At 40.7% G+C, this 14469-nt stretch overlaps 1 protein-coding gene across 4 annotated transcripts in view; it reads right to left on the bottom strand.

Moving 5' to 3' along the window:
• The window catches only part of TBX15 (T-box transcription factor 15), a 115065-nt gene that overhangs the window by 31293 nt on the left and 69303 nt on the right, over window positions 1-14469 (bottom strand). For all 4 annotated transcript variants that reach the window (XM_010344072.3, XM_074381186.1, XM_074381187.1 and 1 more), the window contains exon 6: window positions 3253-3317. In XM_010344072.3, coding sequence (XP_010342374.1) covers window positions 3253-3317 — 65 coding nt within the window. The remainder of the gene's footprint in view (window positions 1-3252; window positions 3318-14469) is intronic.

Raw genomic sequence — 14469 nt, 5'->3', positions numbered from 1 at the left:
ACCTGCGGGGGGTTCCTTCTTCCAGACTCAGCAATCAGATGGTCATTCTGTTTCCCATTGAGAGGAAAGAGAAAGGGATGGGGCGAGAAGCCAGAAGGACTTCTCCAAGGGTTACTTTTTTTTTCTTTTGAGATGGAGACTTGCTCTGTTGCCCAGGCTGGAGTGCAGTGACAATATCGGCTCACTGCAACCTCTGCCTCCCAGATTCAAGCAAGCCTCGTGCCTCAGCCCCCCTAGTGGCTGGAACTACAGGCACACACCACCCTGCCTGGCTAATTTTTGTACTTTTAGTAGAGATGGAGTTTAGCCATGTTGGCCAGGCTGGTCTTGAAATCCCAACCTCAGGTGATCCACCTGCCTCAGCCTCCCAAAGTACTGGGATTACAGGCATTAACCACCATGCCTGATCCAATATCTCTTTACATCAACGTATGAAATATAGGAAGCTGGTATCCTCAGCCACAGGGCCCCCAAGCACTCTTTTCTGTACTTCAGAGGACACAGTTGTCAGCCAGGGAGCCACATTCAGATGGTTCTGTGAGGGGCTTATGGGCCAAGAGAGACTCTCAAAGGCAATTGAAGAGAGTTTCGTGGGTGGCTGTGTCTTCCCCATCTTGTCTCTCATTCCTCCCTTCTTGAGCCTCTGGATTGTACTAGGATGGATTGAGATCGACAAACCTGAACGTGTTTTGGTTTGAGGTTTGGCAAACTCTGTAACTCCAAAGTCTTCCACAAATGTTTTGTGTTCTGCAAAACCAAAAAACATTGGCCAAGCACTTTCCTCCCTAATTTTTAAGCTCATGTGTTTTTAAAGGAAATGTAATCCGTATGTTTTGGGTACATTTATATGCAACTCATCAAACCGTGCTCCTCTGCGTGAGTCACTTGACGTCTAAAATGCATGGGGAAGATCTTAGATTTATAAAAACGTTTTTGAGCACTGAAGGGCAATAGATGAGGTGCTGGATGGAAGGTGGTAAACTGGGTCCAGATGCTGGCACATCAATTCTCAAGATTTGCAGATAATTCTCTATATCCTCATCCATCCATTTTTCCCACCTGCAAAGTGGCATTAATAATTGTTGCCCTCACCAGATCTTGTGGGTAGGTAGTGATAATTAAAGTGTGATTGTCAGGTAATTTTGAAATATTTAAAGAGAAAAATACAAGGGCCTCCATACTTGCCCTAACAATTTATTTTAATCCAGCTTTCCAGAGTGCCGGAGGGCAAAGATGGCTTCTATCTTTAGTAATTTCATCCTTGCCCCTTCATGAGACACATGACTTCAATGTCATTGTATCATGGTTTCACCTGCTAGGGAAGGTCAGGCTGGCTTCCTGTTCTCTACTAGGAAAACCCTTATTTACACGGGGATAGAAAGTTGATGAAGTCACAGGGAACAGACTACGAAGACAAGCTGAGAGTATACAGTTTGTGTTACTTGGAAAAGTGAAGGTTCTAGGTGACTTGAATAGTGTTTTTACAGATTAAGGCCTTTTAGAGGTAAAGTTCTGTTCTCAATATCTGTTTAACATAACATAAATCAAGTGTAAACTCAGCACGATAAAGCCCAAAGCATTCAGACTTTGAAATCAGGCAGAGTCGGTTTTAATACCTGCTCCAGCTTTACTGTGGGACTATAAGAAAACTGCCTAACCTCTCCGAGACTCAATTGCCTCATCTGTCAAATATGAGTCCTTCTGAAAATTAGAGAAAACATAATTAACAATTCAGTAAGCCCATAGTGCAGAATCTTGGAATAAAAGGCAACAGGAAATGGCTCACAAGCACATTCTGCTGACCTGGACATGTAAAATAAGCTAATGGGAAGGAAGAGGATGGGCCATCTGAAATGAAGGTAATAGATATTCATTCCTCACTGGCTAAATTTTGAAAATGAAGGCCTTTGTCTCGTTATAAACAAAGAATGGAAAACATTTCGAACAGGAAAGCATTTTCCATGTAGTCCATACGCCTACTATACTCTACCACTAACAAGTAGTTGCTTGACCAAAAATATATTGCTCAGTCTTTTCATCTACAAGTTGAAAGTTTAAGTGATTTTTACTTTACTCAGTACATATAATTTTTAAAAATTCTAAGGTGAATACAATTTTATTAAAATCTAAATATATTTTAAATATACGATAAGTTTAGTAGAGAAGTTATTCATAAATTATTTTGTAAAGAAATTGATTACCATGACTGATCTTAGCATACATCTGGATTATACTATAATGCACTGCATATTTCACAAAATGGTTTAAAATGAAAGTTTTTGGTTTATTTGAAAACTCTTACAGAGAGAATACTAAGGATAACTCCTAATAATCTGTCATTTGAATGTAAATAAATGCCCTCAAATTATGAAAAAAGAATCTGACAAAGTAAACAGTCATTGCAAAGCCTATGTACTTCGAAACAGATGTATCACATTTATGGATGCAATATTGTCTACATAAGATGAAATTTTCTGATTGAATCATCTTAGATACAGCTGGTTTCCTTATCCATTTTCATTCTCCCTTAACTTTCCACAGGTAACAGCTTTTAATTTTATATAGGAGGAGTGAGACAGAATTTAGAGAAAAGAAAGAATTATCAACCAGAGAAACAACACAGTCTCTAAAGACATTTATAGAAGGAACAAATAGTCCTATCAACTTCAGCAGTTCTTAAAAGATTCACTACATAATAACCTAGTCATAATGACGGAGGCTAAGTCACCAAGGAAGGGGTGTTCTATAAACCCTCTTTTCTAAAGCAAGAAGCATTTAATATATTTTGGAACTATTTCCTGGGGGAAAAAAAGGTTAAATTTTTTCATACTGTTTTAGCTCTTAAGGTAGTAATTTTCTGGAAAATGTTATTTGTCTATGACTCCTTGTTTCCTGGTAATACAAAATATATGAGATAGCACTGCAGCTACTGAAGCCACCTACTGATACTTATCAGAAAAAATAATGGCTATCCTTTAGTGATAATAAATTACCATAAAATTTCTTTTAAGTGACTCAGTAACTAAATATGATGTAAGGAAGAAAACAGAATGAGGGATTTGATCTGGTGATTTAGACTATGCAGCAAAGAATTTGATTATTGCATTAGCTATCCATTTCTCTTTGCCAAAGTCTACACAGTGGCAGAGCATACAGAAGTTTTCTAAAAATCAGGTGCCATGAGCCATCAACAGTATGTAAGGGAAGTGACGTCACATAGAAAACAAGTTTCTCTTCCGCAGTGATTCTTACCTGTTTCTCCCAGAATCTCTGAATCCTTTAGCAAAAGGGTTTCGGTCAATTTTTAATCTGGTAATCTAGAAACAAACAAATAAGTATGAATTGCTTTTATATTAACTGATTTCTTTTTTAGTAGTCCTAGAAAATTACAAAAATCACTGTTTAAATAACAGCTGTTGCTCTTATTTAATTTCCTTTCAGCTTGAGGTTTAATTTGAAGCTGCATATAGAACTTGGCCTGGCACACAGATGTCTGACCCACCTGACTCACTTCTCCATAAAAACTAAAGTTTGCCCAGTATGTGACTCTATAAACTCTCTTCTACTCACCTTCCTTGCCCCAGAGTGGTGATAAATCACTTGCCTAGACAGACATTGAAATGGAAAACTGGTCAATGGTCACGTCCATAGTACACGACACACGAGAGACACTTAAAAAATGCTTGTTGAATGAATGAGTAAGCAAACGATGTGTGAGTGACTGAATAATTAATAATGGACTCAGTCAATTTAGTCAGGTGCAATCAGACCACCAGACAATCTGCCTCAGTCTGAAAGATCCAAAAAGTTGACTGCATTTTCCATTTCACTGAAGGCATGCCTTTCCTACTACTAGAAAGTGTTCATTTAATGACCTGAAATGTTCATGTAAAAGACAGAAAAAGTAGCAAGACTTTTGCCAGGGTCTTACCCAAAGGAAAATCTACAAATGTGAGACTGAATGGGGCAGAATGCAGTACATGTCATCCAGTATCCAAGACTGACAAGCAAATCACTAATAAAGAGAGTTTCATAAGGCTGACCAGCCCAGCACATTCAACTGTGTCACCAGCTTGGACAGGTCCTCGGGGGCCATTTGGTTCAACCTCCACTCAACACATAACTCGCCCTCCATTGCATCCTATCTTACTTCCAGCAAACCCTGCAATGGGGTTGTATCTATTACCCTCATGCCTGTAAACTAGAACAAGCCTGAGCAACATATTCCATATACACGCTAATGTTTCCACTTTCATCCTTGGTACCTTTGTGTCTCAACCAATTGTTAATGACTCACTGCAGTCAAGCAAAAAGACTTAGGGATGGGCGCTAGGGAGCTCAGGAAAGAAGGAAGGCACTCCCAACGCAAGGTAATTCTAGAAATAAGGGAATCTAATTCTTTAAGACTACCTTCATATTTTTTATAATTGCAGAACTATCACTAAGATAGCTAAAATTGTTTCCTGTGTTGCAAATCTTCCCTAGTTCTCTTTCACCTCATTTCATCAGAGTGGAATTTCCCAAGACTGCAGCCTTTAAAAGCAACGTGAGAATCTGTTTCCTTTGCTTTTGGTGTTTTAGTCATGAAGTTTTGCACATGGAGGGAGAGCATTAGGAGAAATGCCTAATGTAGATGACGAGTTGATGGGTGCGGCAAACCACTATGGTATGCATATACCGACATAGCTAGTGCTCGACTTATGACAACAGTCCTAACACGATTTGGTCGTAAGTTGAGTAGGCTATATGTACAGTTGAAATGGTGCACGCGGAGATGGTAGTGCCGCTGGAAGCTGGTCCGCACTGCCGTACGCCCAGCTGGGCAACGTTTGCGCTGCCAGACACGGAGCAGTCGTGGCTAGCGATTGTGGTCGTAAAGTCGAATGGTCGTAAGTTGCGTAGGTCATAAGTCGATCAATACCTGTACAACAAACCTGTATGTTCCGCACATGTATCTCAGAACTTAAAGTATACAAATAATAATAAGGCAATGATAAGCAGACTCTGACTTGAAAGAGTCTTCAAGGCTTCGAGGCTATTTTTCTCCCCAAATATTCCTTGCCTTTGAAATTGCACACTAATTATGCAGCACTAATAATGTAGCAAAAGCAATTTTACATGTATTTTATAGACCAGAGCAGGAGCCTAAAGGTTTGGCTTTCTAAAGTCCAGTGTCTGCCATGTGAATATGGTATTGAATTTAAAGAGTGTCACTGCTTTTCTGTGTTTGACTTAAAATCAGTTATTTCTTCCTCCATAATCCACGGCAATAAACCATGCACCATATTTTCTTTTCAAGTTGGGGTTATAATATTTTATTTTCTCTTTCAAGTTGGTTTATCCTGTCCAACTCATTTATGATAGGGATTTCTGACACATGACTGTGATGCCATGTTTTGGGGTCTCCACAAACTCCTGTAAATATAACAGCACTCTACTTCATGGGCCTGGGAGAAATGGTTGAAAATATATTTCTCACAGTTCATTTGATCCCAGGCCAATGGGAATGCATGGGAATTTAATAGCAAATGCCTCAACTGTTAGGAAAAAAACAGTATCTGTACGCTTGTTTTAAAGCTTTCATTGTGAGAATTAGCTTTATGAAGAGCTTGGCTGTACCACTTATATCTGCCTTCTGTGTGACAAGCAGCACAGGTGACAGAGTGGTGGACAGCCAGTGTACAGCTGTATGTCATCCATTTATCCTCAGAAAGCTTAGAATCTAGAAGACAGAAGGAGACGTGCACAAGCAATTACAATATAAAACAGAAGGTGATAAGGTTCACAATAAAGGCAAAGTAGGATGAGAGCTTAGACCAAGTCGGAATTACTCTAAGTTGAAGGGCTCTGGGGTCTCATTGTTAGGGACAGTATGTAATCCAGGCCTTGAAGGATGTGTAGGATTTTAATGAAAAACACAAGACAAAGAAAGGGGACAAAGGAAGCATTTCTTAAGAAAGGCACTATGTAACCAAGGACATGAACAGACACTTCTCAAAAGGAGACATTTACGTGGCCAACAAACATGAAAAAAAGCTCAACATCACTGATCATTAGAGAAATGCAAATCAAAGCTACAAGGAGATACCATCTCACGCCAGTCAGAAACAGTGATTATTAAGTCAAGAGGCCAGGTATGGTGGCTCCTGCCTGTAATCCTTGTACTTTTGGAGGCCAAGGTGGGCAGATTGTCTGAGCTCAGGAGTTTGAGACCAGCTGGGCAACATGGTGAAACTCCATCTATACTAAAAAATACAAAAATTTAGCCAGGCTTGGTGATGCACACCTGTAGTCCCAGCTATTTAGGAGGCTGAAGCAGCAGAATCACTTGAAACGGGAGGTGGAAGGTACAGTGAGCTGAGATCGCACCACTGCACTCCACCCTGGGTGACAGAGTGAGACTCTGTCTCCAAAAAAATAAATTAAAGAAATAAGAAATGAAAATAAGTAACTAAAGAGTCAAAAAACAACAGATGATGGCACAGCTGTGGAGAAATAGGAACACTTTTACACTATTGGAGGAATGCAAATTACTTCAACCATTGTGAAAGACAGTGTGGTGATTCCTCAAAGACCTAGAACCAGAAATAGCATTCAATCTAGCAATCTCACTACGAGGTATATACCCAAATAAATATAAATCATTCTGTTATAAAGATATGTGCATGTGTATGGTCGTTGTAGCACTATTCACAATAGCAAAGATATGGAATCAACCAAAATGCCCATCAATAATACACTGGATAAAGAAAATGTGGTACATATACATCATGGAATACCACACAGCCATAAAAAAAAGAATGAGATTATGTCCTCTGCAGGGACATGGATGGAGCTGGAAGCCAATACCCTATGCAAACAAATGTAGGAATAGAAAACCCAACACCACATGTTCTCACATATAAGTGAGACCTGAATGATGAGAACACATGGCTACAGGGAAGGGCACAATACACACTGAGAGGGAGAGGAAGAGCATCAGGATAAATAGCTAATGGATGTGGGGCTTAATATCTAGGTGATGGCTTGATGGGTCCAGCAAAGCACCATGGCATATGTTTACCTTTGAAATAAACCCATACATCCTGCACATGTATCCTGGAACTTAAAATTTAATTTAATTTTTTTTAGAAAACAGAAAGGTCACATGTAAGCATGAATATCAATGTGGGAAAAAATAACATGTATTCCAGAAACATGGAGAAGTCTGGGTTATTCAGAGCTATGGGAAGAGGAGCAATGAGAAAAGGCTGGAGAGGCCAGCTTGAGGCCATGTCATAGAAAGACTTTGTTATCCAATCAGGCATTTAGATTACTCAGAAGGCAGAAAAGAGCTATAGAAATCAAAGTATGATCCCAGGTACTGCTTGTGCTGGCAACTTCGGCTATGTTTACTGACACCAAGGGTAACAGGGAGAGGGCTTTGGAGGATGAAATGAATGCGTTTTTAAGCTCATCATCTTTAGTTTAGTCCCATGGGTCCCATATCAAGAGGCAGCCTGAGACACTCTGAGCTGATGAGTGTCTTCCACAGTACAGAGAAGGATGCAAAATAACAGCCATAAGGCTTGCTGTCCTGTGGAAGACAAGCATATGATATAAGGTGAATTCCCATCTTATGATATAAGATAGGATTTTTAAAATCCTCCCCTTCTCATAGAGAGGAGAAGACACACAAAGCCAAAGCAAGCAGTTATATGTAATGAGCCTTATCTACCCTATTCAAGCCAAAATCCGAGGATGGGGTGGGGAGACTCGGAGCAGATTGTCAGGGTTATCTCCATACATAGACGGGGGTGACTGCATCAAAGTAAGAATGTCACCTGGTCAGATTAAACAGAAAGAGGCCTGAGTGTGTACCTCCACACGTTCCCATGGGCCTTCTTTGGTGGGTAAGGTGGGTAAGGGACTCAGAAGTCTTCTCATGCCATGAGAGGAAAAGCAGGGTAACTATAACACAGATGTGCTACAAGGTTTAGTCAGACGCAAACAGAGGACCTGGGTGAGACCTGAGCAAGGAAGCCCCACGAGGCCGTGACCTAGGCAAGAAAACAAAGCCCAACTCAAGTGGTTTCTTATCTGGAGAACATATCAGCACTAGGGACCCAAGGTCAGACCAGACCGGGTGCCTCACGGTGCAGGCCAGTGAGCCCAGCAAACAGCACAGGAATGCACTCACTGCCATGATGGAGGCACATAAATTCCATCTCCACTGCTGTACGTGAACCATACATCCAGAGGTCATGGGGTAGAGTGGAGGATGGGACAAAAACCACGGGCTAAACACTTTGCCCAGAGTGAATCGAGTTACCTGAAGGGATATGTAACCCCAAAACAAAATCAGAAAGTTTAAATTTTCCCCTTATCCTCCTCCAGGATAAGGGCCAGAACTTTTTAGGAAAATCAGCTATAGAAAATTGTATATATATGTCATATTTGAGTAGTTAATTTTCAACCCTATTCCACGAGTACATGTTTCAGTAAGACCTAAATATAGCTACCTATCTCCAGCTCTCTGACCTTAGCCCATGTCCTCATTATCTCTTGACTGAGCTATTCTTTTTTTTTCTTTTTTTTTTATTGCATTTTAGGTTTTGGGGTACATGTGAAGAACATGCAAGATTGTTGCATAGGTACACACGTGGCAGTGTGATTTGCTGCCTTCCTCCCCTTCACCTATATCTGACATTTCTCCCCATGCTATCTCTCCCCACCTCCCCACTCCCCCGTCCCTCCCCCATTTCCCCCCAACAGACCCCAGTATGCAGTGCTCCCCTCCCTGTGCCCATGTGTTCTCATTGTTCAACACCGGCCTGTGAGTGAGAATATGCAGTGTTTGATTTTCTGCTCTTGTGTCAGTTGGCTGGGAATGATGGTTTCCAGGTTCATCCATGTCCCTACAAAGGACACGAACTCATTGTTTTTGATGGCTGCATAATATTCCATGGTGTATATGTACCACATTTTCCCTATCCAGTCTATCATCGATAAGCATTTGGATTGGTTCCAGGTTTTTGCTATTGTAAACAGTGCTGCTATGAACATTCGTGTGCATGTGTCCTTATAGTAGAATGATTTATCTACCTTTATTTATCCAAAGGTAATAATCCTTTGGATATATACCCAGTAATGGGACTGCTGGGTCAAATGGAATTTCTATTTCTAGGTCCTTAAGGAATCACCACACTGTCTTCCACAATTGACTGAGCTATTCTAAGTGGCCTTACAACTAAACTTGTTTCTTCCATTCTCCTCCCTGTAAAATCTCTTCTCTACCCAGCACCCCACGTGGTCTTTGTTAACATGTACCTACGTCATGTCATTCTCTTTAGTGACCACTGCTGCTCAGAATTGAATCCAAATTTCTATCCCAGACTTGCAGAGCCAGCAGGCCCTTTCTCTGGCCTGTCTCTCCAACCTGCTTGCACTCCCCTGCCTTGATCCACAGGCTCAGGGCAGGTTGAGCAACTCAACCAAACTGAGATGCGCCCAGTGCAGGACTGTGCCAGGCTTTCTATGTTCAGGCCACTCGCATCTGCTCTACAACCAGATTTAAAACGCTAGCTTCTCTGCTTTGCACATAGCTGACTGCTTGTCCTAAGTCTCGGTCAAAATGCTGTCTCCCGAGAGAGATCTGCTCTGATCATCCTCCAAAATAAAATACTTCTGCAGCTCCTTTTAACTGCATCCTTTTTAATTCCATCTTTGCTCTTAACACAATTAATAACTACACATGTATTTTTGTATTTACCTGTTTACTAAATGTAACTCCCCCTGGACCGCAGGTAGGAACGATGTCTGTTTTATATACCATTTAATAAAGCAGAACTTAGTGTGACATGCTCAATGAATATTTATTCAATGAGCGAGTAAATGAATAAACGCTGATGTGAGAGCCAGGACTCAGGAGTCCCAAAGCCATGCTAAGCTTTAGATAATCTAGACCAAACAATGCTCTCGATTCTATTTGCTTTCACTACAGGCATTATAGACAAAAATCCTAAGTGTTCTTTCAGTCAAAACAAGGTCTATTAGCAACCTCCTATGTGACTAAAACAAGTCTACTGGTCTACATGTTCAAACTTGGTCCAGTAATAATGAGAAGACAGGGAAAATACAGAGGTTGGAAAAGCATTTTTCTTTACCGATTTTATTTGGAAATAACCTTATACTGATTTGTGTTGTTTGAATTATAGAAGACCGAGCCACAGAAGGGGGTGGTTGCCGACTTGCCACCATTAATTTTAATCATTGTCACGGACTTCTTGCCTAGTAACATGGAGGCAGTTAATAAAGGAGCTATACTTCATAGTGCACAGGGCAGACATAAATAGCACAACTTGCAAAGGAAATGAAACTTGAATATCCTGAGTATGGTTTTACAGTACCAAGGCTGAAAGGGCCTTCTCTTATTAACACTCTTCATTATTTTTATTTCTTACTATATTGCTTGAGAGGTTTTCCATAGGGGGGGAAACAAAACAAAACCAAAAAACCTTAACCCATGTGAAAAAAAAAAAAAATCCGCACTGATTTGAGCCAGCAAAACGGCTTACTAGTTGAGACCATAATGAGTGGCTCAGAAATCCTATTGGATTTGCTCACACAAATCTGGCTCTGGTTTCCGACTTCCTATCTGGTTCATGTAGCCAGTTCTCATCAAGAAATAAGACTGTGTTACCTGGGGAGAACAGGGCCATGTCTTTGAGAATTCTAGTTTCCTGTTTGAAAACAAAAATCAACGTTCAGCAGTCTTTTGCCCTTAGAGAAGACAAAGACTTTGCAATGTAAATTTCTTCCTAATTCTGGGAGGATATGTTGGCGTCAAATTCTTCTACAAAAAAGCATAGAGTGTTGAGTCACCTTTATTCCCACATCTAGCACTTTATACTGCATGAAGAGATTCTGGGCATGCTGCACCTTCCTCTCTGCCATAGACGTGCCAAGTTGGCACATAGAGAGCAAATAATAGTAATAATAACTTCAGTATGCTAGCAACCCTAGGAGTCTATTGATCAGTGGCAAGGATGGAAGGAAGGAATGGAAAAGGGGGAAAGAAAAGCATAAAATATTCCATGAAAATAGAAAAGCTCTCTTTACTAATACTTATATGCAGAGAAACAGAACCAGAGTTATATAAAGAAACCAGTGTTAGAGTCATGTTGGCTGATCATTCATTCAGTTTCATTTCAGTCATTTGCCAGCCATATATATTCAGGGCTATGCAATATAGGGCAGACACAACTATCTTAGAATTATGAAGCTGTGCTTGAGAACGTTATAAGCCATTTCTAATCCCTCTCCCCTCATTTGAGGAATCAACATTAAATCCCATTTTTTCATTCCACCAAATGGAGACAGTTAACATCTATCTACTCTCTCCTGTCTCATAATTTTGTAAAATAAGGGACATTTTTGTATCCAAAAAAGAGTGGGAAGGCCGGGCGCAGTGGCTCAAGCCTGTAATCCCAGCACTTTGGGAGGCCGAGGCAGGTGGATCACGAGGTCAAGAGATCGAGACCATCCTGGTCAACATGGTGAAACCCCGTCTCTACTAAAGGTGCAAAAAATTAGCTGGGCATGGTGGCGCGTGCCTGTAATCCCAGCTACTCCGGAGGCTGAGGCAGGAGAACTGCCTGAACCCAGGAGGCGGAGGTTGTGGTGAGCCGAGATCGCGCCATTGCACTCCAGCCTGGGTAACAAGAGAGAAACTCCGTCTCAAAAAAAAAAAAAAAAAAAAAAAAAGTGGGAAAGACAAAGTCTATTAAAGTGAATATCTACATTCATGAAAGTCCCTATACTTCTTTATTTTTCTCATTTTTTAGTGGACCATAAAAATTTCTCCATAGACTAGTACCGATTCAGACCATATCATCAATTTGCAAATGAGGATGCTAAGGTAGAGTGATTTGCCAAAAGCAGTACAGTCCATCAACTGCAGAGCTGGCTGCAGAACTCAAGTCTCCTAACTCTCAAATTCATGCTTTCTACATCACACTGTTTATTTGTAAAATGTACAACTTTTGTTCTTAAAAAGCTCAAAATATCAAGGGGAGGATTGGACAAGTAAGCCAGCGTTACAACATGATGAGGTCATGAGAGGGGTGCAGAGCCCTAACAGTTCTAACTGGGGAGAGCTCACTTGCAGCTGAAAATGTGAAATAAAGTGGTAGGGGATGGTATTTTCACCGAATTTTTGAAGAGTAGAAAAAAATCGAGACAGATAAAAATGAAAGGAAAGGGCATTCCTGGAAAAGAAAACGGAACATACAGAGGCAAGGAGGCTACAAAGTTCAGGCAGCAGTAAAACTCTAACCAGATGGCCACACTCTTGTGGATGTGTGATGAGGAATAACAGAAATTGAGCCTAGAAATGTAGTTGGTGATTAGCCACAGAGGAAATTATTGGAAAGACTCGGGGTTCAGGACTTGAATCCCTAGGTACTGAGGAGTCATTGACAATTTTTGGCATAGAAATGGTGCGATGATCGCCGTGCTTCACAATGATTTATAGGATGGCTTGTGACACATGAAGCTTGCAGTCCAGGTGACCTAATTGGAAGCTATTGTAAGAACCCAAGGTGGGGGGAAGGCAGAAACCAAACAAGTTCAAAACCAATCAGATTAGAAAGAAGAATATATTCTATCAATAGAAGCAAGACATTAGTGGCAGACTAAATGTCGTGACAGCCAGGTGCTCAACCTGGGTGACAAGATGGGAGTCAGGATGAATGCAGAGTTTAACAACGGGAGGCTCACACTCATAATCCCAACGCTTTGGGAGGTTAAGGTGAGGGAATCGCTGGAGCCCAGGAGTTCAAAACTAGCCTGGGCAACAAAGCGAGACCCCATCTCTACAAAAAAAATAATTAGATGGGCATGGTGATACCCACCCTGTGGTCCCAGCTACACAGAAAGCTGATGCAGGAGGATGGCTTGATCCCAGGAGGCCAGGGCTGCAGTGAGCCATGTTGACACCACTGCACCCAGCCCAGGAGACAGAGCAAGACCCTGTCCCAAAAGACAAACAAACAAAAAACTAAAACAACAGGAGAATTGGAAAGAGTCGCAAATAAATAGTATGTTGGAGAATATTTTGTTTACAAAACACCATCTTCATACCCCTCAAATGTAGACTTACTAAAAATATATTGGTCTAGAATATTCGGTGAATTAAAAAAACATTTTTGGATGTGAGCCTGTAATAATTTTCAGTAGTTGAAAATCCCGGTGGTTGTCTTCGTTTGATAACAATTGCTAAAAATCATGTGGGGAAAAAAAAAAAGAGGGCTAAATTAGAATTTCACAGCTATCAGGGACCTTGCAAAGCACGGGCCAACTCCTCATTTTCTAGAAGAAGAAACTGAAGCACAATTATTGTAAAAAACGCAACTTGTTCAGAGCAACATGTGTAGCCAGTAGAGAATTTAAGACTAAAACCCAGGTCTCTAAATGTCTAGCCCATTGCTGTCTATGGAGCAGGACACTGCTTTTCCTTAGGAAGTCTGGGCAGTGTTCCATTTCCATTATACTTCTACTGTCTTTTCTTCAGTGCTTCCCCAAACAAGTTCCTGAGAACACTAACAACCCACCACTAAATTTTTTCCTCTTTTCTCTCTCATAGGCCTCCTAACCATGTCCTTAAAAAGAAATAGATGAAGTAAATAATTTTGTCATATTGATTGTTCTCATTCCAGAATGTCAAGAAGAATAAAAACACAGTAATAGGTGAAAATAGCTCACAAAAGAGAACAATTTATGCTACATGGCATCTTCAGAACAAGTCTGAAAAGTATAGTTAGGTAACAGCTCTGACCTATAGGGTGCAAACTTCAGGATTCCTGGGAAAAGGACCCAGGTTATTTTGTATTACTAGAAGGTACTATATTATATTAAATCATATCTATGCAGCCAAAAAGAACATTAAATAATCATACTTGTTGATTTATCCAGGGATTAGGGGCTTGTTAAACAGGCAAAAGCTGTCATCTTGATCCCAAAATGGACAGAAACGAGTATGACTCATCTATTTTGAATGTCAGCACATCACCAATTCACCAATATGACATGATGACAGAGAGCTCAAAGTAGTTATCTATGGATTATAACTCCTTTGAGAGCCATTGCAGCTCCTCCAATTTCCAACAATGCCCTTTTTTCCTAATAAGCAATTTATTCTTTGAAATTGCTTCTATGCCCCACTTTTCATGCCTGTGCAGACCCAGCAAGGGAGCAACGTAGGCTGACTACTACTAACTAGATGCCAGGCTTGTGTCAGTAAATTTATACATGTTCCCTCATTTAGTCCTCATAACCATGAGGCAGGCACTTTTTCAAGACCAGAAACACAAGCTGAAAGGAATTAATTCCACACAGTGTTGGAGAAAAGACCAGAAATCAAACCAAGTTTATTTGTCTGCTGCCAGATTCTATGCTCTTAACCATGGTGTCCTGCTCCCATTTCAGCCC

Source organism: Saimiri boliviensis, chromosome 11, assembly GCF_048565385.1.
Source record: "Saimiri boliviensis isolate mSaiBol1 chromosome 11, mSaiBol1.pri, whole genome shotgun sequence".
Taxonomy (NCBI): domain Eukaryota; kingdom Metazoa; phylum Chordata; class Mammalia; order Primates; family Cebidae; genus Saimiri; species Saimiri boliviensis.
This window is presented reverse-complemented; position numbering and strand designations above follow the sequence as displayed.